This window comes from Podarcis bocagei, assembly GCF_964188305.1.
Source record: "Podarcis bocagei genome assembly, chromosome: 17".
Lineage (NCBI taxonomy): Eukaryota > Metazoa > Chordata > Lepidosauria > Squamata > Lacertidae > Podarcis > Podarcis bocagei.
In genome coordinates, this window is record NC_138143.1 from 39,829,282 (window position 1) to 39,852,038 (window position 22,757).

A 22,757-nucleotide genomic window follows, 5' to 3' on the forward strand; every position below is an offset into this window, starting at 1 on the left:
AAGCACTTTTTCGGCTGCAACACCCCATTGTAAAAATCCCTCTTCTGGGATGCTTGTCTGGTGCCTAATTTTCCATTTAGGTATCTAGCAAATACAGTGGTACCTCTGGCTGCGATTTGCCGCTTCTGCGCATGACGTCATTTTGTGCTTCTGCACATGCGCGAGCTGTGAAACCCAGAAGTAACCCTTTCCGGTACTTCCGGGTCACTGCGGGACATAACCTGAAAGAATGTAACATGAAGCAAACTGTAATAGGTATGAGTTACTCGTGCGTAAACTGGTGCCTTTCTCGGTTAATTTCCCTAGTTAAACCTTTCTGACTGCACAGCCCCTTCTCATCGTGGCTGCCTCAGTCACTGGCAGAATCCGTCAGTGGGCGTTTCTTGAACCTCTTCCAACATAAAAGTTGTTTGACACCCAGTCTCCTCCTCTCACTGCGCGGGAGTCTTCTGCGCAGGGAAGGCGTAGGTAGCGGAGGACCTGGGCTCTCCTCACTGATGTCCAGTGAAGAGTCCTGGAGCCCTCTCTCCACTTCCGTCTGCCCCCCTTTATCCCCGGTGTTGCGCTGATTGGCTTCCCCCTCTACTGAGCTGTTTCTTCCCCTGCTGCTGGGTCCTTCGCCAGCATCATCTGGGAGCCTTCCCTTCGCCTCTCGCTCCGATGTCAGTTCCCTGACACAAACGTAACATGAGGTATGACTGTACTTAATTTTTTTAATAAAAAACCCAGGTTTTTTAAAGCACTTTTGTGAAGTCTGTCTCCTGTTGCTATAACCAGTTGAATTCCCCATCGTTAATTACAGTATTAGCTTTTCACATTGTTAAAATGCAACTTTTAGAAGACATCAGAAGGCAGCAAAGTTGTACACGTAAGTTTTTAATTTTTGATATTTTATGATGCTTTTATATTTGCTGGAAGCCACCCAGAGTGGCTGGGGCAACTAAGATGGGTGAGGTACAAATAAAATAATAGCAGCAGCAACAACAACCGTGCTCCGCCCTTATTTCAGACATTGTGCTAGATCAGCATATCGCGATGTTTAGCTGGTGATATATCGCAATATTGAAAACCAGGTATCAGAAACAACCACTGCAGGTAAGACAGGCAAGTTAGAGCTCTTAAGTGCTGAAGATGCCTCTTCTTCCGTCAATGACTTGCCTGCTCCGTGAATCCCACCCCTCTACTCACAACCGAGAATCACTACAAAGTTTGTTGAACTGACTTTATTTAATGCCATATTTTACAACACGGGGTTTCCCCCAATACGAGCACCACCGAGAGAGGAGTGAATTCTGGATGGCCTCCGTTTAAAAATCCACAAAACACTTCATTCAGCAGGCAGGGGGCGCTCCTCCTCACGAAGAAAACGAGACCCATTCCAGTTGGCTCTAAACGGTTCCGCTCCCTTTGCGAAATGGAATGTCGTGGGGGGGAAAGGCAAGGCCCATCTTCTCACCCAAGCTTACTGAACAAGGGGGTTGACTTGGTTGCCCCTCTTCTGGGACACAAATGAGAATTTTTTGGAGGAAATGTTTTATTTCTTCTGTTATTCAGGTGTCGTTCCTTCTTCCACCAACAAGTCTGGGTTCCTCCGAGCTAATGCAAGCTTTGGAACCTATGCAGGGTTAAAGGTTGTAAGAACGAAGAAGGCTTACTCCATCTTCCCCCTCAAGGGCTGCCGCCACAGAGGAACTGGGAAGCCGTGAGTGTTTCAGTACACGCAGGAACCATCATATGGATACAAACCATTCACAGGTAGCTCGGCTCACCCAGGATGAGGCCCACCCCCTAACTATGAAACCCCAGGAACTGGGAGAAGGGTGCTGAAGCCCAGGACTAGGGGTGGGTGTTCTGATAACCACATCTGGACCTCAGAACACGCAGGTTTTATTTCTTCTTCCTCTCCTGGGAGCAGCGAGGGCAGAACCTGTAGCAGGGAGACAAGGCAAAAGCAGTAATCACAAGACAAATGGTGTCTGAGAATGAAAAGGCATCTAGAATTGCGTATTATACCGTATTTTTCGCTCTGTAGGACACACCTTGTTTTAGAGGGGGAGAACAAGAAAAAAAAAGTTCTCCCCCTCTCTGCTCAGCACCCCTTCAATGAAGCGGCAGCGGAAATGCGAGCCCCTTCCATTTCTCCTCCCGCTTGGCTGAAGGGGAGCTGCGCAGCTCTCCCTCTCTGCTGAAGCCAGGAGAGTCTTGCTCTCCTGGCTTCAGCGAAAGGAACCCGAAGCCTGCGGAGCGCAGCGGGAACTTGTGCTGCGCTCCGCAGGCTTCAGGCAGCTATCCCCGAAGGCTGGAGAGCGAGAGGGGTTGGTGCGCACCGACCCCTCTCGCTCTTCAGGCTTCAGCGAAAGCAACGCGAAGCCACCGGAGCACAGAGGGAGCACTCCCTCTGCACTTCAGAGGCTTCGCGTTGCTATCGCTGAAGCCAAGGAGCCTGCATTCGCTCCATAGGACACACACACATTTACCCTTAATTTTTGGAGGGGGAAAAGTGCGTCCTATAGAGCAAAAAATACGGTAATAGGTGCTATGCAAACTGAGTAAATTTGTATACAAAAATTGCATTACCCGGAGGCAGGGTACAAAAACAATTTGGATTCTGTGCGTCACTAAAAGTAGGAGACAGTCTGGTCTGACCTAGAGGGTACAATCCACCATGCATTTAATCAGATGCTCCTGTTCCTTTAAGGCACTGCTTCCCAAACTTGGGTCTCCAACTGTTTTTGGACTACAATTCCCATCATCCCCAGCTAGCAGTACCAGTGGTAAGGGATGATGGGAATTGTAGTAACTTAGGGGGGGGAAACATTGTTTTAGGGAAAGCCAGTGAAAGAAAACTTTTGAGTAGAGCATAATTTATGTTAATTGGTGATGTCATCTGGATTTTTCATTTCAGATTTTTCATCTTGTCATAGGATGGCCCTATTCATACATTTCCTTCAATGCTGTGCCTAGGTTTCAAAAATATGTAAAGCTTTTTTGTTTGTTTTTAAGAATTTGGATTTCAACAGTCTGCCAGGACTGCATGGAGCATTTGGAAGAAAATGGTTTTTCCACAAAAGAGAAATACAACTAAAGGTTGGAGATGGTGCCTCTTTTCAACAAAAACAACCTTCTCTCTGGTTCTGAGCTTTTGCAAGTCACTGCATTTAACCTTTTAAAGCATTTGTGTTGCCAGAAAAGTCCAATATACGTTTCCCCCCACGTCGGTTGGTCTACTGTCCCTCAGACCTTGTGGGGGCAGGTCTATTATTTTTTTTTTGGGGGGGGGTGGAACAAATTCTTATGCCCCACAAATAACCCAGAGATGCATTTTAAATAAAAGCACACATTCTACTCATGTAAAAACACGCTGATTGGGCCGGATCTGGCCACCGGGCCTTAGTTTGCCTACCCATGCACTATACAGTGGAACCTTGAGTTGTGGACATAATCCGTCCCGGAGGCACACCCGCAACTCGAAGAGTTCGCATCCAGAAGTGCCGTGTTTGTGCGCGGCACGGTTTAGCACTTCTACGCATGCGCGAGCGGTGAAACCCAGAGGCAACCTGTTCTGGTGCTTCTGGGTTGTTGCGGGACATAACACGAAAAGGCGCAACATGAAGCAGACGCAACACAAGGTATGACTGTAGAAAGCAAATAGTCAACTCACCATTTCCCTCTTGGCTTTGTTGTTAAGCCCACACAAGCGAAATGGAACCATTCAATGGAGCACTGGGGAAAGGTATAAAGAGCACAAAAGCTTAGAGTTAGTGACCCCTCGTCTCTTCTCAATGTTAGAACTGTTTGGGGTTTCTCAGAGCTTCACTTTCAAGCCCTTTCCCTCCCTCTTATGGTTTGCAATCACTGTCTTTGTAAAGGATCAGTATGTAATTCTACTCCATAATGAACATTCCCTTCTCCCTTGCTCCTGACTCTCCCAAAGCTGCTTAACCATCCATCTATCTATCTCTATGGGGCTCATCTGCCCCCTCTACTCTGAAGATATGTTACACACACACACACCCCATTAGAAATACACACACAAGTGGAATCACCCCTGCTGAAGAATCCGTCAACCAGTTCAGCGAGTGCAGCTTCTACGTCCTAACAAAGAACTGATACTGTCTCAGCGAGGGCATTTGGCCAGTTGCAACCAACCACCCTGGCTGTGAGTCCTGCAAGGCCGTCTCCCTGCTTTGCTCCTCCTCTTTTCAGCTGGCCTGAGGAAGGGGCTGGACTGACTCCAGCTATAAAAACTGAGGCTGCTGAAGATGCCAGAAGCTATTTTTGCTGCAAGTCCTGCAAAGCACTCTTGGGGTGGAGTATTGCTTAGGGGATTTTTTTTGTTGAGGAGGGGGTCAAGATTTAATTTTGGAGATGCATAAATTTTGCTGTTATTGGGGGGGGGTTGTATCTTTATTGTTAAACCTTATGATTTATTTGGGGATTGTTTATTTTTCTGTATGCTTACAGAGATATTTTTATTTATGCTCATGACTACTTTTGCTATATTGCTGTAATTATGTACATGCTTTCATGTTGCAAGCTTTCTTCAGCATAGTTAACTTTGGAAAGGCAGCATACAAATGATGATGATTCAAATAAGGCCACAACAATGTCCTGAGTTATAAGCTGTATACAGTGGTACCTCGGGTTAAGTACTTAATTCATTCCAGAGGTCCGTTCTTAACCTGAAGCACCACTTTAGCTAATGGGGCCTCCTGCTGCCACCGCGCCGCCGGAGCACAATTTCTATTCTCATCCTGAAGCAAAGTACTTAACCCAAGGTACTATTTCTGGGTTAGTGGAGTCTGTAACCTGAAGCGTATGTAACCTGAAGCGTATGTAACCCGAGGTACCACTGTATTCTAGTTTCAGAATCCTGATTTCCACAATGGTGTCATGAGGCCCTTTATATTCCCTGCATCTGCAGCTGTTCACATTGCCCCAGAGCTGAGCCCCTCTCCCCCCACACCCTCAACTCCCAAGAGAGTCTCTTACATCAGGGTTGTCACAACCAATCATCTCCCCATAGGAGACTTGGTGGCAGAGGCAGTAGGTGGGCTCATTGGGGTCCACAGGCATGTCCAGCACATCGGAGGGGTGAACATTTCCAAAGGTAACCGAAGGCATCCCGTACTCTGTGCTGCTTCAGGACGGAAAACAGAGTTAGTAAGTCATCAGTGCAGACTTCTCTCAGACCCCTGCAATCAAAAAACGTCCCCTTCACCCCCACCTCACTCTGGAATAAACTAAGTAAAAGGTAAAGGACCCCTGGATGGTTAAGTTCAGTCAAAGGCGACTATGGGATTGCGGCACTCATCTCGCTTTCAGCCCGAGGGAGCCGGCGTTTGTCCACAGACAGCTTTCTGGGTAACATGGCAATAACGACTAAGCCGCTTCTGGTGCAATGAAACACTGTGACGGAAGCCAGAGCACACGGAAACGCATTTTACCTTCCCACCACAGCGGTACCTATTTATCTACTTGCACTGGTGTACTTTCGAACTGCTAGGTTGGCAGGAGCTGGAACAGAGCAACGGGAGCTCACTCCATCGCAGGGATTTGAACCGCCGACCTTCTGATCAGTAAGCCCCAGAGGCTCAGTGGTTTAGACCACAGCGCCACCCGTGTCCCTTGGAATCAACTACCTTGGTCTCCCTTAAGAAATAAAGAACTTGCCAGCTTGGCACTTCTCGCAATCCTCACCAGTAGGAAAACTGACCACCTAGTCTGCCAGAGTTTCTGGGCACAACAACGACCATGGATGGTACTAGAATGGAGTAGAGCTAGGATATGAATTTGCTAAACTAAATTTTAAGAAAAGGGATACAAAAAAGGGAGGCGTGAGGAAGTCAGGAAAATAAGTTAACTAAAGAGAAATTTAAAAAGAGGGAGTTTTGTTTTCTTTTTTAATGTGTTTTTTCCCCCTTTTTCCCTGTCTTTTTTGTGTTTAATGTTTGTATTTTTGTATTTTGTAACTTTGTATTTTTCTGTTTTTGTATTCTTTTGAATCTCCTTATTGATAAAACCTAATAAAATATTATAAATAAATAAAAAATAGAATGGAGTAGAGCTGACATTGGGCGAGACTGGTAACATCTACTAACACAGATCCCTGCCTTCTGCCTGTCCCCTCTTCCCACTCACGTGCGGACTAGTTTCAGCTTCTTTTGGGCTGTCTTTGGCGCCTCCTCGTCAGAATTCTTCCCCTTGGAGCGAGCACGGGCTGCTTTTTTCTCTTTCTGGACCCGGCCTTCTGTGTGCACAACACGGACAAAAGGGGGGCAAATAAAGTACCTCTCTTTGGGACAAACAGAGCTTATTTGGCCTATAGAGATGCTTTCAAATCTCCGTAGAAAAAAACAATTTGGAGCTCTATAAATCTCTCCCCCTCCCCACATTGGAACACAGCATTAGCAATCTGAATAAATTAAGCCAAATGTGAATCTCACTGCACACCAAAAAAGCCTGCTGGATCAGCTTACAGAGCCACCTAGCCTGGCATCCTGCTTCTCCTGGTAGCTGCCCAGATGCCTCCAAGGAATCCACAGGCACAGCCTGGCATGAAAAGAAGAGCCATTTCCCACTGCTGCTTAGTAGCTGGTTTTAAATGGTATACTAGTCATCCCCCACAAAAACTCCTAATGTGGAATACGGTGTTTTCATTGCCACTACACTGAGTTCATGTTTTCATTGCACTATCCACCATGGTCTTAAGAGCCGTTTCCAGGTTAGTCACAACTAGTTATGACTTCATTAGTGTATGTGGCTAAGATTTTATGCCCCAACTGAAGGAATGGGTTTCCAAAACCCAAAACTGACTGTGCAGGCAGTTTTTAAACTGCACCAAAATCCCCATTTCTCCTTAGCTAAAATGCATAAACTTTAGCCGTTGAGCAAATGCAAAACAAGAACACAGCTCTCTCCCTTATCAGTTTGACGGCAAGACTGGCCTTGACTTTACCAGTAGAACAGACACAGACATATCTTATGTCGGACCACAAATGACGCAGAGACCCAAGTCTGGGACTAACGCCAGAGCATGTTCTCAGAAGTAGTGACCTCTTGCTCCAAGATAGGAGTAGGAACAGGAATATCCTTTTATGGTCAGGAGTGCAGGAAGGAAATCCCTTTTATGGTTGAGAGTACCAGAGCAGGAACATATGTGATGTCAACCTACGTATACAAGCTGACGTGGTTGGAAGGAGGGAGAGGGTGCCTGGAGGATATATATACTGCATGAAACTTGTCATTTCTTTGGACTTGCTGTGGACTAATCACGCAAGTGCCTTCTGCTATCTGGAGAGCAGAATAAACTATTTCTTTGAACCAACTCGGTGTCATTTTGACTTCCTTCCTCCTGTCCCGGAGCAATGCAGACCCAATCAGTGAACTCCAATAAGGCTACACAACGGCCATCATTTTGCGCTAACTTGCAATGAATCTCAAATGGCATTCGCTATTGCCCAATCTGGAGAGATCCTTTTGGTTTTTAAGTTCTTTAGAACCCATCATTTGGTGTCATCTGTTAGCTTCGCCCTCATAATTCCCAAAGGATTTCTGATAATTTATGAACAAGTCAAACAGTGCAGGTCTCAAAGCAGACCTGTCAAATACCTCACTGCTTCCCTTCTATTCTGAAAACTCTTGTTTTACATCTACTCTATTTTATGTTCTATACCCAGACACTGTTCCATTAGAGGATAATTCTAAAAGTTTGCTACGGCAGGACTTCTGTTTGCAGAACCTATGTGGATTTTCCCTCAGCATCTCTTTTTCTTAATGCTATTTTTGCCAATCTGTTTGCGGCAGAATCTACTTTATTTATTTCAGACATTTATATGCCACTTAATATTCAGAATTTCGCCTGCTACATACATGCAAGAGTTTTTTAAAAGGAAGCCTTCCTGCCTGTTATAGCTTCCTTGAATTGAGTAAATCACAATTACAATTTCTCAGGTTCATCTGTGCATTTTTCCTGTGGGATACATTTAATTGGAGTTTCTATTACAATGCTTCTTAAATAACCTCCTGGCAGTACTTGCTACTTCCTATGATGGGATAGAGCAGGTCAAGGTGGGAGCAAGGTCTATACAGGCCCAGTATACCTGAAGGAGTGTCTCCACCCCCACTGTCCAGCCCGGACACGGAGGTCCAGCTCCGAGAGCCTTATGGAGGCTCTCTCATTGCGAGAAGTGGAGTTACAGGGAAGCAGGCAGATGGCTTTCTCGGTAGTCGCTCCTGCCTTAAGGAATGCCCTCCCATCAAATGTCCAGGAAATAAACAACTATCTGACTTTTAAAGGACATCTGAAGGCAGCCCTGTTTAGGGAAGTTTTAAACGTTCGATGTTTTACTGTGTCTGATGCTTTAATTTGTTGGAAGCCGCCCAGAGTGGCTGGGGCCACCCAGATGATCAGCATATAAATAATAAATTGGTGTCGGCATCTCTTCCTTAACTTTGTTTTAACCAATCCTCTCTTCTTCTTAGAAGTGTCTTCTTTTAACATCAAATTCTACGTCGACACAACTTTTCGCCTACAAATATGTTCAATTTGATAGCACCAGATAGGCTTCCCTCCTGGTTGACTTCACTGTTCTAAGGCACAGTCACTTACTGTATGAAAATGTCTCTTTACATTTACCCTGCCAATGCAAGCGTGCTTCAAGTCACCCATTATGAAATATTTCCCCCCTTGTCTACCTATTAGCATTTCCCCCCACTATGAGATTGGGTGGAGTCAGGCAGCAACTGTGTGGATGGTACCCAATGAGTTCCATCTGCAAAATGGAAGGAAATACTTAGTAATTTTTCCTCTTCCGTACCTCTCTAGATTTGTTATACAGTGGTGCCTCGCAAGACGAAATTAATCCGTTCCGCGAGTCTCTTCGTCTTGCGGTTTTTTCGTCTTGCGAAGCACGGCTATTAGCGGCTTAGCGGCTATTAACGGCTTAGCGGCTTTAAGAAAAAGGAAACAAACTCGCAAGAACTCGCAAGACGTTTCGTCTTGCGAAGCAAGCCCATAGGGAAATTCGTCTTGCGGAACGACTCAAAAACCGGAAAACTCTTTCGTCTTGCGCGTTTTTCGTCTTGCGAGGCATTCGTCTTGCGAGGTACCACTGTAAATTCAAAACAGATTTAGGGGGATGCAGTCTTTCTTTCATAGTAACTTATCCTGAAGACTGAAATTTTACTATCACCATTTCTGGACATCTTTCATTTGCCCCTGTTCCCACCCTCATGCCAGCCACTTCTACAGAAACCAGAACTCACTCTTTTTGCCTTTACTAGATGAGCTGTCATAGTCACTTGACTCTATCTGCTTCTCTTTCAAGTCAGCTTCAAAGCGGGCGAGATCCGTGTCCAGTCGCCGGATGTGCTTATCTACCTGCAGACACGGTAAGAGGGGGAGAGCGTTATTTTTTGAGGTAATATGTCCCCAACCACCAAGAGAGCAAAGACTTATACAAAGGCAAAGAGAATGGCAGCAGAAAGCAACTGCCCAAAGAGATACAATTCTGCTTGGATGAAGGCTCTTCACAAACACTGTCCAAAAAGCCCCACCTAATCAGGCCCCCTCGTACCATCTCATACGTCTGCATTGCGAGCTGCACTTTGTCGTCGCCGAACTCCTTGCACTTCCCATAGGCCTCTTGGATCTGCTTGAGGAGCCCCAGCTTCTCCTCTGAAGACAACGTCCGTGCATTACTGATATATTCTGTAGCCAGTTTATCAATCTCTGATTTGAGATCTGAAAGGAAAAGCAGGGGGCAGCATTATAGCAGACCACTCTGGCATGACACCAAACAGAAAGGGATACGAACACCAGGTTTATTTGTTCTTCAATGTGGAGGAGGAGGAGTTTGGATGATATCCCGCTTTATCACTACCCGAAGGAGTCTCAAAGCAGCTAACATTCTCCTTTCCCTTCCTCCCCCACAACAAACACTCTGTGAGGTGAGTGAGGCTGAGAGATTTCAGAGAAGTATGACTAGCCCAAGATCACCCAGCAGTTGCATGTGGAGGAGCGGGGAATCGAACCTGGTTCACCAGATTACAAGTCCACCGCTCTTAACCATTACACCACACTGGCACTCTCAAAAGGGATTTATCTACTTGCACTCTGACATGCTTTACGAGGTCTTCGCTGCGAGATCACATTCACCCGGTGCTATACCAGCTGCACTGGCTCCCGGTGGAGTACAGGATCAGGTTTAAGGTGCTGGTTTTAACCTTTAAAGCCCTATATGGCCTAGGACCCTCGTACCTGCGGGACCGCCTCTCCTGGTATGCCCCACAGAGAAACCTACGGTCTTCAAATAAAAACATCTTGAAGGTCCCAGGCCACAGAGAAGTTAGGCTGGCCTCAACTAGAGCCAGGGCTTTTTCGGCTGTGGCTCCGATCTGGTGGAACGCTCTGTCACAAGAGACCAGGGCCTTGCGGGACTTGACATCTTTCCGCAGGGCCTGCAAGACAGAGCCGTTCCACCAGGCCTTTGGCCAGGGCACAGCCTGACCCCCTCCCTCGGCAATCTTCGCAGAGCTCTGGCCCAATGGTTGCTAGTGGCTTGAATTAATTAATTTTTATAATGAATGATTTTAGAATGTTGTTTATGTTGTACTTTTGTACTGTTTTATTGTTGTTAGCCGCCCTGAGCCCGGCTTCGGCTGGGGAGGGCGGGATATAAATAAAATTTATTATTATTATTATTATTATTTCGAACTGCTAGGTTGGCAGGAGCAGGGACCGAGCAACAGGAGCTCACCCCATCATGTGGATTCGAACCGCCAACCTTCCAATTGGCAAACCCTAGGCTCTGTGGTTTAGACCACAGCGCCACCTGCGACTGTGTGACAAAGAAGAATGTGTGACAAAGAAGACTTACATAGTTAATCTGAATCAGGAGGGGGTTTGCAGACGTACCTTCTGTTCGTTGGTCCAGGTCTCTCATGAGCTGGAAGTTTCTCTGCAGCTCAAAGGGCAAATTCTCAATGCCTAGAGAAAGAGGGAAAGTGTGAGATGGAGAAGATCAGCTTGGTGCGGACCTGCCTGCGTTACTTCTTTCCTACACCTTCATTTATACTTTCTTTTACTGTACGCTCAACATTAACATCATGTTGACTGAATAGCTACAGGGTGAATTTTACACCATTTAAAGCCAAGTAGCTGCATTATAAGAGAAAGAAAGGGCCACTTCTTGTGTTAACAAACTCAGGTCTCCTAACCAATCATATACTTGAAAAGAAGCTGCAGCCAATTTCGGCTCTTCGACTAGCATACTCATATGATACCCACATTTACCTCAACCATATTTTACATTTGTAGGTGCACACCTTAAAACACATTTTGTTTATTTACTTCACGAGACTTGACCGCAATAAAACATCAAAGCATTTTTTAAAATAACAGAACGATAACATTATCAGTAAAATGATCTTAAACATTCAAAAATGCTTAAAATAAATTATAAGCTAAAAAACAGATTAAAACACATGTCAACACAGTGGTACCTCAGGATGCGAACGGAATCCGTTCCAGAGTCCCGTGCGCATCCTGAAGTAAACGCAACCCACGACTGCGCGTGTTGCGATTCGCCGCTTCCGTGCATGCTTGCACACACACACACATTAACCAACAAAGCACAATGCAATGGTGGTTGTGTGTGTGCTTTTTGTAAAGCGGGTGTTTGTGTCCAGCAGTATCTGAGTGCGCTGCCATATTTTAACCAGGGCAGAGCCAAACTGTGGATGTGGGAAGAGGAGGGAGGGGGTCTGGAATTTGCAAACATTATTACATTTAAATTTCACCAATGCCAATATCAAGCAGTTCCTTTCTTCCACCCTTCCTTCTTGGGTGGGGGGGAATGAAAAACAGAATGAGGGCTAAACTCAAACAGACAACGCACCCGAAGGGAAGGAACTGGAACCACTGAGCACACTGAAGGATTAAGCCGCAGCGCCCTGTTGAAAAGGAACCAGGGCGAACCCGGGTCGGCTGCTGCCGTAACGTGTGAACTGACCCACACGTAGGAATATGAGGTCCCCCGACCCCCCCCTCCCCCGACTGCGGGCTTTCGGGGCCTCTGCCGCCTCCCGGGAGCCGCCTGCGCCGCCTGCCTCCAGCCGCGTCCCGCCCGAGCCCCGCGCCCGCTCTTACTGTCTAGGTAGTGCTCCAGGTACATCCCCGCCGCCATCTTGGGTTCCAGCCAAGCGCACGGGCTCTTTCCCCTCCCGCCGGCTCCGCCCACCTTGGCTTCGCTTCCGCCCTTAACAGGAGCAGCTTCCTGTTTTCGGCAGAGGCACTTCCGGCCCCTCTAGGCCGGGTCGCTTCCGCTCGCTTCCCAGCTCGCCTCCCCTTAGTCCTCCGCTGCAAAGGGAGGCAGCCATTGTGTTTCTAATAGATCCAGACCACTAATCCACTTCTTCAAGCCTATTGCTTGGGGGAAATACATGTTTGGCTGGTGAGCCAGCATCTTGGAGTGTCTCCTTCCCCTCAGTGACAAGCATTTCCAAAATAAAAAAATTCCTTCCAGTAGCACCTTAAAGACCAACTAAGTTAGTTCTTGGTATGAGCTTTCGTGTGCATGCACACTTCTTCAGATACACTGAAACAGAAGTCACCAGACCCTTATATATAGTGAGAAGGTGACTATTGCAGTCGTTAAGAGTCGTCAACAGGCTCATCTCAGCTATCTGCCAATCTCCCATTCCCACCACCCTTCTGAGTAATACCCCTCCCTACCTTCTCACTATATAGAAGGATCTGGCAACTTCTGTTTCAGTGTATCTGAAGAAGTGTGCATGCACACGAAAGCTCATACCAAGAACTAACTTAGTTGGTCTTTAAGGTGCTACTGGAAGGAATTTTTTTATTTTGACTATGGCAGACCAACACGGCTACCTATCTGTAACTGGAAGCATTTCCAACACCAACTACAAGTTTATGCGAGTTTTATACCAATTTAACAGGGTGTGGTCCCCCCCCCCCCCGAGAATACTGGGAATCGTAGTGTTTTCTATTTTTTGGGGGGTGAAATATACTCAGAGTCGAGAGTGGATTTCATGCTCTTTATTCAGCTCATAGTGGTGAGGAGGAATCAAAGTTCCCCCACAATATCTGCTTTATATACATTATTTACACAATGTGCCACACGTGATTGGCTAATTTTGGAATTCTCCTGTAGGCCAATCAGGTTGTGGATTCACTTCCACCTGGAGCTGGATTGGGTGGCTCCTGTGGACCAATCATACTGCTGCATTGTTCTAGGACCAATCAGACTGCTGCATTGTTCTAGGACCAATCAGACTGCTGCATTCTGGATCCTATTCAACTCAGTACATAACGGGGAGGCTGATAATTTTTCACAAAACTGCAGTTTAAATGGTTTCTAGCAAGAGAAGGAATGGCAGCTAATGGGGTAGATACTGCCTTAAAAAATAGCCCTGAGTGTAACATGGATTCAGACAAGACAGGACGCACACGTGCTTCATGATCTGCTGTTATTCTGCCCTCTGCAATCACTGGCTTGTCCAAACTTTTGTATCCCTCTGTCTGGGAGATACATATTGGGAACTTGAACGTTTTCTGGGCTTGATGGTGGAAAGCAAACACCATATTCCAGTTGCAAATGAAGTGCAGACGATTGGTAAAGCACTGGTGTTCTTCCATATCAATGCCAAACACAAAGCTCCTCCAAAAAAAAGATGACATTCTTGCAGTTTCAGTTATTTAGGGAACATTTGACCCACTTAGGAGAAGGCCAAACAATATAGTTAATGAAAATTCTTACATCATTCTGTATTTTTGAAGCATTTATTTACAAATAATTTTCCTTTTCTTCAAGCTTTTATATTTAATACATGTGAACAACACCAAGAATAGTGAGATGTAGAATCACAGAAAGCAGCACGGGGAAAACTTATGTACACAGCAGGAAATGGATCATAAGACAAGGTGGACAGAACAAGAAGGACAAAAATACTTTCCTCCATGGAGCTTCACAGGCACACAAAAATTCCTGAAAGTATTTCCCCAAAGCCAAATAAATTAGAAGCTCCAGTACACACAGGATTCTTTCTGCCCTCATTTCCTTATATATTGGTTAAAAGAGGTTCAAGTAGACCAGGGTCTCCAGAATACCTGGGACCCTGTTCTGTTCAGGATCCCAGAAGGGACAGACCTTTCAAAACGTCTAAAGCCAGGCGAAGCCAGGCACTTTTCACTCCAGCTGGAGACCTTTCCTAGCTTAGAGGCTGGTGGAGAAATTGCCAGTGAAGTCCCAGAGGGGTGTCTGGAGGAAGAGCTTGACTGACTGGGAGCATTCAGATACCGCTGTGTCTCTGAAATGAGGAAGGCTTGGACAAGAGAGGCACAGTAGGCGTATCCTGTATGAAAGCCCTTGTCCTCTGCCACTGTGGAGAGAAAAAGAACATACAAAGGAGAGATGAAAGGAGAGAGGCAAGTCAAGCATCCATCAAATGTATGCATCTGCATGTCATGAGGAGAAAGGGGCCTGGGGTATAAGCTGTGTGATTTCTTCTAACATAAAAGAGCCTTGTTGGATCAGACGCAAAGCCCTTCTCTGTTGGGGGGGGCTCAAGGGCCGTTGCCCTAGGCGCAAAATTGTTAGGGGGTGCAAAATTTCAACACCTACTGCTGCTTCAACGCAGCCGCGCACTCCCATCGCTAGGCTCCATTAAAAACGTATCCTCCATGCGAACCAGGAAGTGACCTCTCCAGACAATGGAACATCTCATCTTTTCTTATCTCTGCAGCTGCGACCTCCTGGGTGACGCAGTTAGCGTTAGGCAGTTGGATATGCATGCGTACCCCGTCCGTTTCCCTGCCTTCAACCCACCCTACTCCACGCAGCCCCTGGTGCTGGCATCCCATGCTACACCACTGGTCTGTTTTCACACTCTTGCTCATGACCCTCAACAGCTGGTATTCAGAGGCACGTGCCTCTGGTTCAGGAGGCAGTGCATACAGAGCCATCATGACTAGTCATTGACAGCCTTATCCTCCATGTTTTTGCTTAACCCCCAATTCAATTTTAAATGGATACAAGTGACACCTTAAACAATGAAAACAGCAGACAGCCTGCCTAAGGTATAGAGATGGGGCAAAACTGATCATTAAACCAGCAATCAGTTGGGAGGTGAGTATGTCAGTGATTCACAGTGTAAAAGTGAAGGAGAAAAAGCCCTTCTGTCAGGCATCAGGGAATCTGATCCCCCTACGGTAGGCTGCCAGGAATAGACAGAGAAGGAGAGTTATTGACAATGTACCGTATTTTTCGCTCTATAACACGCACCCGACCATAACATGCACGTAGTTTTTAGGGGAGGAAAATCCGTAGGCATGCCACCCGTAGGCATTTCCTCCATAACACGCACAGACATTTCCCCTTACTTTCTAGGAGGAAAAAAGTGAGTGTTATGGTGCAAAAAATACGGTATTTTATTCAACATTCACAGAGAGTGGCTTAGAAATGCAGCCTCTTGGAGTAATGGCATTACTCCGAGTAATCTCCACCCCCCCCCCTTCTCTCCTTAGTTGTCAACAGCACCACCCACCTGATGGTGGCCACTTAGAGTTATTTGCCTCTGAGCCCTTTGCTCTCCTACTTTCAATGCTCACCGGGTTCTGGGAGAAGGGGGGTCTGGAATGCTTTCTAGTGATAACATGTCAGCCAGCTGCTTTGGCTCTGCCTTCTCCTCCTCTTCTCCCATTATTTCCCAGCTTCTTCCCTCTTCTGCCTCTGAGCTATGACCTCCCGCAAACCACTGTTGTAAATCTATACTGCCTTCCTCTTCTCTGAAAGGTTCGGGCTGGGGAGGCAGTCTCCGCCATTCCTCCTCTGTCCAGTCCCTTCTCATCTTGCCTTTGGGTACATACCCTTGGGTCTTGGTTTGCAGCAACTTCTTGACCTTACGGGTGAAAGTCTGAATGAAAGTATGTGGGCAATGCCAGCGGAAGTATCAGAAACCAGAGAGGATGACTGAAGATTTCAATTGGTCTTGCATAGCTTAACAGAGCCGAATGAGAGAAATTATGCAGATTTGCCCATTCACATCATTTATACAGGCTGCAGAATTCAGCTTGCTTGGCTACAGACTTTTAATTCTTTTAAGCAAAATTCACACAATTGTGAGTATAAGCTGTACTGATCTAGGAGCTGAATCCTGCTCCATTTACCTCCTGGCAGGCCCACCTGCAATCCAGATAAAATTTTGTAGTATGTGCCTAGTGAACTCAATCCATTCTGTGCATGTGACTTAAGCGACTCTCTGAGGCACTTCATTTGTAATTATTGTTATAATTATGGCATTTCTATTCCACCTTTCTTCCAATGAACTCAAAGTGGCCTTCATGACTCTCCCTCTCTCCATTTTATCCTCACAATAATCCTATGAGGTAGGTTAGGCTGAGAGATGGTGACTGGCCCAAGGTCACCCAGTGAGCTGCATATCTGAGCGGGGATTTGAACACTGGGACTCAGCTACATTAGTAGAAAAAAGTGTTTTGAATGTGTTACAAACATGCAATACCAGATGGTGGTAGGGAGCAAAAATATATATCTTTTTTTCCTTTTGTTATCACGATTTAATTTCTGACTTATTTATATATAGCATTTTTTTATTGTGTGTAGATCCACTCCTGGTCTCCACCCTAACCATCACACCCAACTCGCTCCATGTTACCCATCTTCACTATGGTACATTGCAATAAGCCATTCCCACCTACAACTCACCTGCTAGCTGCAATGTTTGAATCCGCTGCACAGTCATTTCTAGAAGAGCTGCCTTGTCCATGCGAGAATTAGGAAGAGGCTTTTGGGAGGGGGGAAAAAGAGGATAACTGGAGACTGGCTTGGAACCAGGCAGAAATTGACATTGCAAGAGGAGAAAGAGGAGGATTTGGCATGGACAGGAACTACTCTCAATTGAACAAAGAGAGCTGGTAATTCGAAGAAACTATTATTCAATGAATTTGGAGGGACATCTGCATCACAGATTGAAATCACTTTAAATTTCACAGTCCCCTACGGAAGCACCATGGGAATGGGAATTCCTAATAAGAAGGCAAGGATATCTGATTTAAAACATTCTCAGCACACCCCATGAAACTACAGCTCTGAAGCTTTTTTGAAGGTAGTTCAATGCACCGTATTCTTCGCTCTATAAGACGCACCAGACCATAAGACGCACCTAGTTTTTGGAGGAGGAAAACAAGAAAAAAAATATTCTGAATCTCAGAAGCCAGAACAGCAAGAGGGATCGCTGTGCAGTGAAAGCAGCAATCCCTCTTGCTGTTCTGGCTTCTGGGATAGCTGCGCAGCCTGCATTCGCTCCATAAGACACACATTTCCCCTTACTTTTTAGGAGGGAAAAAGTGAGTCTTATAGAGCAAAAAATATGGCAAGTTTTCTAGTGTGGTGTCTCAAAAGGGAATGAAACAAGACTATCTTCCTGCAACTCATATTGCATTTTCTGTTACTGGAACTTTTCTCCCAAACTGTCATTTGAACGCTGGGAGAGAGTGTCCTATACTCCAAGCTTCAAATTGTGAGCCTTTAGGTTTTGCATTTCGCTGCACTGATATCCAGCATGTTACCCAGTGGGATTGGTTGTCTTCAGAATACAAAATTTTTTTTAAGATCCTTTTGTGTAGGTGCTTCCTGGCAGGAAGGAATAGGAGGAACCTATATCTGCACCACAAACCTCTTTCAGTGCCGTACCAATTTAACTCTCCTGGCTCCCCTAAAAGAATACTTTGCAGTTTGATGAAAGTGCTAAGAATTCTCCCTTACATCCTTAAGCTCGGCTTACACAACTATACTTCTCAGGGATCCTGAGAGAAAGAGGGAGAGAATATGAAGAAACAAGTTTATTCTGCCGCTGAGGACAGTTCGGAAACTCAGCGGAATTCAGCGGCCAGGTTGCTCACCGAAGCAAGATGGTTTGAGCATATTACACCGATCCTGGTCCGACTGCATTGGCTACCGATTAGTTTCTGGGCCCAATTTAAAGTACAGTGGTTCCTTGGTTCTCAAATGCCTTGGTTCTCAAACACCTTGGTTCCCAAACACCGAAAACCCAGAAGTAAGTCTTCTGGTTTCCAAACGTTTTTCGGAAGCCGAAACTCCGATGTGGCTGTCGGCTATTGCTTCTGGGGCGCCTGCACCAATCAGCAGCTGCGCCTTGGTTTTCAAACATTCCGGAAGTCCATTTGACAGATTAAGTTTGGCACTTTTGTTTTTGCTATTTATTTAGCGTTTGGGTTTTTTTTGAGGCTTTTTTCGGTTAATTTGTTTTTGTGACTGTGTGGAACCCAGTTCAGCTGCTGATTGATTGTGTGACTGCAGAAATGGATAAAAGCGTCCCATCCAGACAATGACAGTGCAGGTAAGAAAAACAATTAATTAAAATTTTTATCATCTGCAATACTGTCTTATTTCATAGTACAATACATTGATTATTGCTTTCATTTTATGGATCAATGGCCTCGTTAGTAAAATTCATGTTAAATTGCTATTTTAGGGGTTGTTTTTAAAAGTCTGGAACGGATTAATCCGTTTTGCATTACTTTCTATGGGGAAGCACACCTTGGTTTTGGAACGCTTTGGTTTTGGAACGGACTTCTGGAACGGATTAAGTTTGAGAACCAAGGTACCACTGTTCTGGTTTTGACCTATAAAGCCTTAAGCAGCTGAGGATTGCAATACCTCAAGGACTGCCTCTCCCCATATGAACCTACCCAGACCCTGAGATCGCCTTCTGAGGCCCTAATAATAATAATAATAATAATAATAATAATAATAATAATAATAATAATAATAACAACAATTTATTATTTATACCCCGCCCATCCGGCTGAGTTTCCCCAGCCACTCTGGGCAGTTCCCACTCAAGTGTTAAAAACAGTACAGCATTAAATATTAAAAACTTCCCTGAACAGGGCTGCCTTCAGATGTCTTTTAAAAGTAGGATAGTTGCTTATTTCCTTCACATCTGAAGGGAAGGTGTTCCACAGGGCGGGCGCCACTACCGAGAAGGCCCTCTGCCTGGTTCCCTGTAACCTCACTTCTCGCAATGAGGGAACCGCCAGAAGGCCCTCGGCGCTGGACCTCAGTGTTCGGGCTGAACGATGGGGGTGGAGACACCTTCAACGCCTGTCTCTGCCTTCAACGTGTGCCTCCTCTATGAGAGGTCCAGAGGGTGGCAGCACAAGAACAGGGCCTTCTCTGCAGTGGCTCCCCATCTGTGAAATGCTCTCCCCAGGGAGGTTTGCCAGGCACCTTCATTGTGTACCTTTAGGCTCCAGGCAAAAACGTTCCTCTTTAGCCAGACCTTTGGCTGATTGACATCCAATGCCCTTTTAAAATGTGTTGGGGAGGAGGGTTATTGGGTTGTTTTGTTTTATTATGAATTTTGTGTTTTAAAATTCTAATTTTATGTTGCAAAAGCCCTGAGACATGCGGGTATAGAGCGGCATACAAATTTAATAAATAATAATAACATAAAAAGTTGAAGCTTATCATGTTAGATACATACAGAAGCTTGATGGTGGATGCCCTCTCATCCCCAGTGGCATGTGTTACTATGGTTATGGGGAGACACCAAACGTGGCTCCTTACCTTGTTACCTGGGCTGGTGCCACCTAGTAAGAGAGCCTTCAGTTGGTTGAGAGACTGAGCAATTCGATTCCTTCGCTTCTTCTCCATTAGCGGTTTGATGATCTGCAGATGAAGAATTTCTGCATCACTAGAGGAATTGACTAGGAAGCTGTTTGTCATGCTGGGCAAGGACAAAAGGCAGAAGAGAAGAACTGGGGAACAGGGGAAGCATTTGACCAAAGCTGGCCCAAAACATTGAAGTGCCTGAATCAGAAAATCCGAATGATATCCCCTCTCACTAATTTTTTATTACTTTTTTGTTGATTTTCAAAAACAAAACAAAATTAAAGTTAAACTTTAACATTCAACCTTTTTTATCTTCTTATTTACCCTGCGCAATTCCGCGCCCAGACTTCCCTCCTTCCCTGCTTCGGTTTTCCCAATTTACATCCATTCCTGCAGATTCTTAATTACATTCTATATACATCACAAGATTTATGTTAGCCCTGCTACAGTTTTAAACTTCTACAGTTATTTCGTATATACACAACAAATTTACTCCACTCCTCTTCAAACATTGCCACTTTTTGGTCTCAAATTTTATAACTAATTTTTGCCAATTCAGTATACTCGAATAATTTCGTCTGCCACTCCATTAGGGTTGGTAACTCTTGGGATTTCCACTTTGGGGCCACAAGAATCCTTGCGGCAGTCGTGGCATACAAGAATAATTTGCAGTCTTCTTTTCTCAATTCATCTCCTATTATCCCTAATAAAAAAGCCTCTCATTTCTTTGGGAATGTATATTTGAATTCTTTTTTCTTTTCACTGTATATCATATCCCAAATCCCCTCTCACTAATTAACATGGGTACGCAGTTGGGTGGGAAGTTTCCCCAAGTAATCCCCACCGAAGTAAATTGGAGATGCACAAGATCAGAGCTCCACTCTTTCTCAACTGTTCATTTCAATGGGGATTGCAGTGAACATCCTGCAGAACTGCCCCGGTTGCTCAGTTCTGTCTCCCTCCGTCTCTGCCTTCCTTACAACCATGTCAGCCCATACTTAACCCACCTCCAGACTTTTGCCAACACAGCTTCTCTCTCACTCTCTTTCCTTTTGCATGTACCTTTTTGTAGACCAGACGTTTTGGCTGTTCCAAATGTGGTTTCTTCCAGCTGCATCCCCTGGGTGCCCCTGTCGTCATCCATGAAGCTTTGCTATCTGCCGCCTCCAGGCTCATCTTGTCTCTCTGAGAATATTTTCAAATTTCCCTCCTTCTGCCCTCCCTTTAATTTATAGGGCATCCCCAGCACAGCTGTCACACTGTCTGCAAATCCTATTTACTCGCTCCTCAACAGAGGCAGCCAATGAACAGCTACAGAATCCTATTTGTCTTTCTGAGGGGAGGAGTGTGATGGTCTCTAGGAAGCCAGCCTGCACTCCAATGAACTCTCCAGAAGAGAGCTGGGAGGGAATTTTAAAAGGGGGTTTCATTTCAGGCCGGCCAGCTGCTCCTTTCGGGACAGGGTGGGGGAATAAAAAGCATGAAGAGGGTGAATAGAGACTGGGCCAGAGGAGAGGAAGCTATTGAGATGGAAATGAGGGCAACAGAAGGTAGATGTGTGTTTTGCTGGGTGGTGTGTGTGTTGGCAGCTGCGCTTGGGGTGAGAGGGAGACTTTGAAATACCAACACAGCTCTGCTCAGGCAGAACAATCAGACCCTCCACTTAGCTTTGTAGGGTTGCCGGGGCAATGTGAGGCAGCCTCCACCATCTCTCAAACCGGGTTCTTTGTGAAAGGAATAGGCAGCAGAAGAATGTGTCATCACCCCATTCTTTTCCTAAGTAGCAGGCAGTGCAGACAGAACTGGGCCAAGACAAGCAAAACATAACTTACATGTTTTCTAGAATGATCCAGGAAGCCATTGCATGCACATATCTCTCACCAGCCACAGGCTTGCAGGGATTTCTGGCTGAGAACTTAAAAGAGCTGCTGACTTTGAGGATAGAGCGTTCTGGGCCGGATCAGCCTTTGGTCGGTTTCAGTACAAGGAGCTATCATCGAATGCTCAGGTTAATGTCGGAGACGAAGGATCAGCTAGACATAAAATGGAGGCAGAGAGATAGTGGGAGCAACCAAATTCTTCTCTTTCATGATTCATGGCTATGGTTCCAGTTACAGATAGGTAGCCGTGTTGGTCTGCCATAGTCAAAATAAAAAAATTCCTTCCAGTAGCACCTTAAAGACCAACTAAGTTAGTTCTTGGTATGAGCTTTCGTGTGCATGCACACTTCTTCAGATACACTGAAACAGAAGTTGCCAGATCATGTATAATCAAGAATCACATCAAGAATGACATAAAGAATCACAAAACAGAGAAACCAGTAGGAGAACACTTCAATCTCCCAGGACATTCTATACAAGATCTCAAAGTAGCTGTTTTACTACAAAGGAATTTCAGAAATAGACTGGAAAGAGAAGCTGCTGAATTGCAACTCATTACCAAACTTAAAACCATGGAGAGACCTGGTTTGAACAAAGACATTGGATTCTTATCCCATTATACATGACTAAGCCATTTCTCACCTTCTCACCCCTTGCCTTTTCCTGTAAGACCTATTACAGTCGTTAAGAGTCGTCAACAGGCTCATCTCAGCTATCTGCCAATCTCCCATTCCCACCACCCTTCTGAGTAATACCCCTCCCCACCTTCTCACTATATAGAAGGATCTGGCAACTTCTGTTTCAGTGTATCTGAAGAAGTGTGCATGCATACGAAAGCTCATACCAAGAACTAACTTAGTTGGTCTTTAAGGTGCTACTGGAAGGAATTTTTTTATTTTTGCTCATGGCTATGGTGTTATTCAACATCCCTATAAAGCTCTAATATGCAAAATTCAAAAAGACTTGAGCTTCGCATTTAATCAGTTATGCATGTTCTGGGCATGTGTGTGTGTGTTTGCACTGTGCACATGAAATCTTTGGTAAAACAGTGAGGTTCTGAGCTGTTTCCAGAGGAAGAACTGTGAGGGGAGAGAGTCAGTGTTGGTCAGCAGATAGGTAATGGCTTTTCCCATCTGCCTTGCCCCATCCTCCAGCCCTAGCAGCTTTCAGAAGGGAGCTGTTTCCAGAGGAAGAACTG

The 22,757-nt window shown here is 45.5% G+C and overlaps 2 protein-coding genes across 6 annotated transcripts; both read right to left on the reverse strand.

Moving 5' to 3' along the window:
• Positions 1-1,208: 1,208 nt before the first annotated feature.
• ING4 (inhibitor of growth family member 4) lies at positions 1,209-12,289 on the reverse strand. Of its 5 annotated transcripts, none has more exons than XM_081177006.1 (8): positions 12,152-12,289; positions 10,919-10,990; positions 9,579-9,745; positions 9,268-9,382; positions 6,142-6,247; positions 4,993-5,137; positions 3,662-3,723; positions 1,209-1,927 (listed from the first exon to the last, which is right to left on the reverse strand). In XM_081177006.1, exons 1-8 carry the CDS (start codon positions 12,186-12,188, stop codon positions 1,888-1,890), a joined length of 744 nt encoding a protein of 247 aa, XP_081033132.1. In that variant the 5' UTR covers positions 12,189-12,289; the 3' UTR covers positions 1,209-1,887. The 5 variants fall into 5 exon arrangements, with proteins under 5 accessions (XP_081033132.1, XP_081033131.1, XP_081033130.1 ...); XM_081177005.1 differs by having other exon boundaries at positions 4,993-5,140; XM_081177004.1 differs by having other exon boundaries at positions 6,142-6,250.
• A 1,516-nt stretch (positions 12,290-13,805) lies between these two features.
• LOC308576942 (uncharacterized protein) lies at positions 13,806-21,779 on the reverse strand. Its single transcript, XM_081177055.1, has 4 exons — positions 20,742-21,779; positions 19,635-19,736; positions 16,749-16,827; positions 13,806-14,406 (listed from the first exon to the last, which is right to left on the reverse strand). The coding sequence occupies exons 1-4, from the start codon at positions 20,853-20,855 to the stop codon at positions 14,108-14,110; spliced, it is 594 nt and encodes a 197-aa protein (XP_081033181.1). The 5' UTR covers positions 20,856-21,779; the 3' UTR covers positions 13,806-14,107.
• Positions 21,780-22,757: the final 978 nt, after the last annotated feature.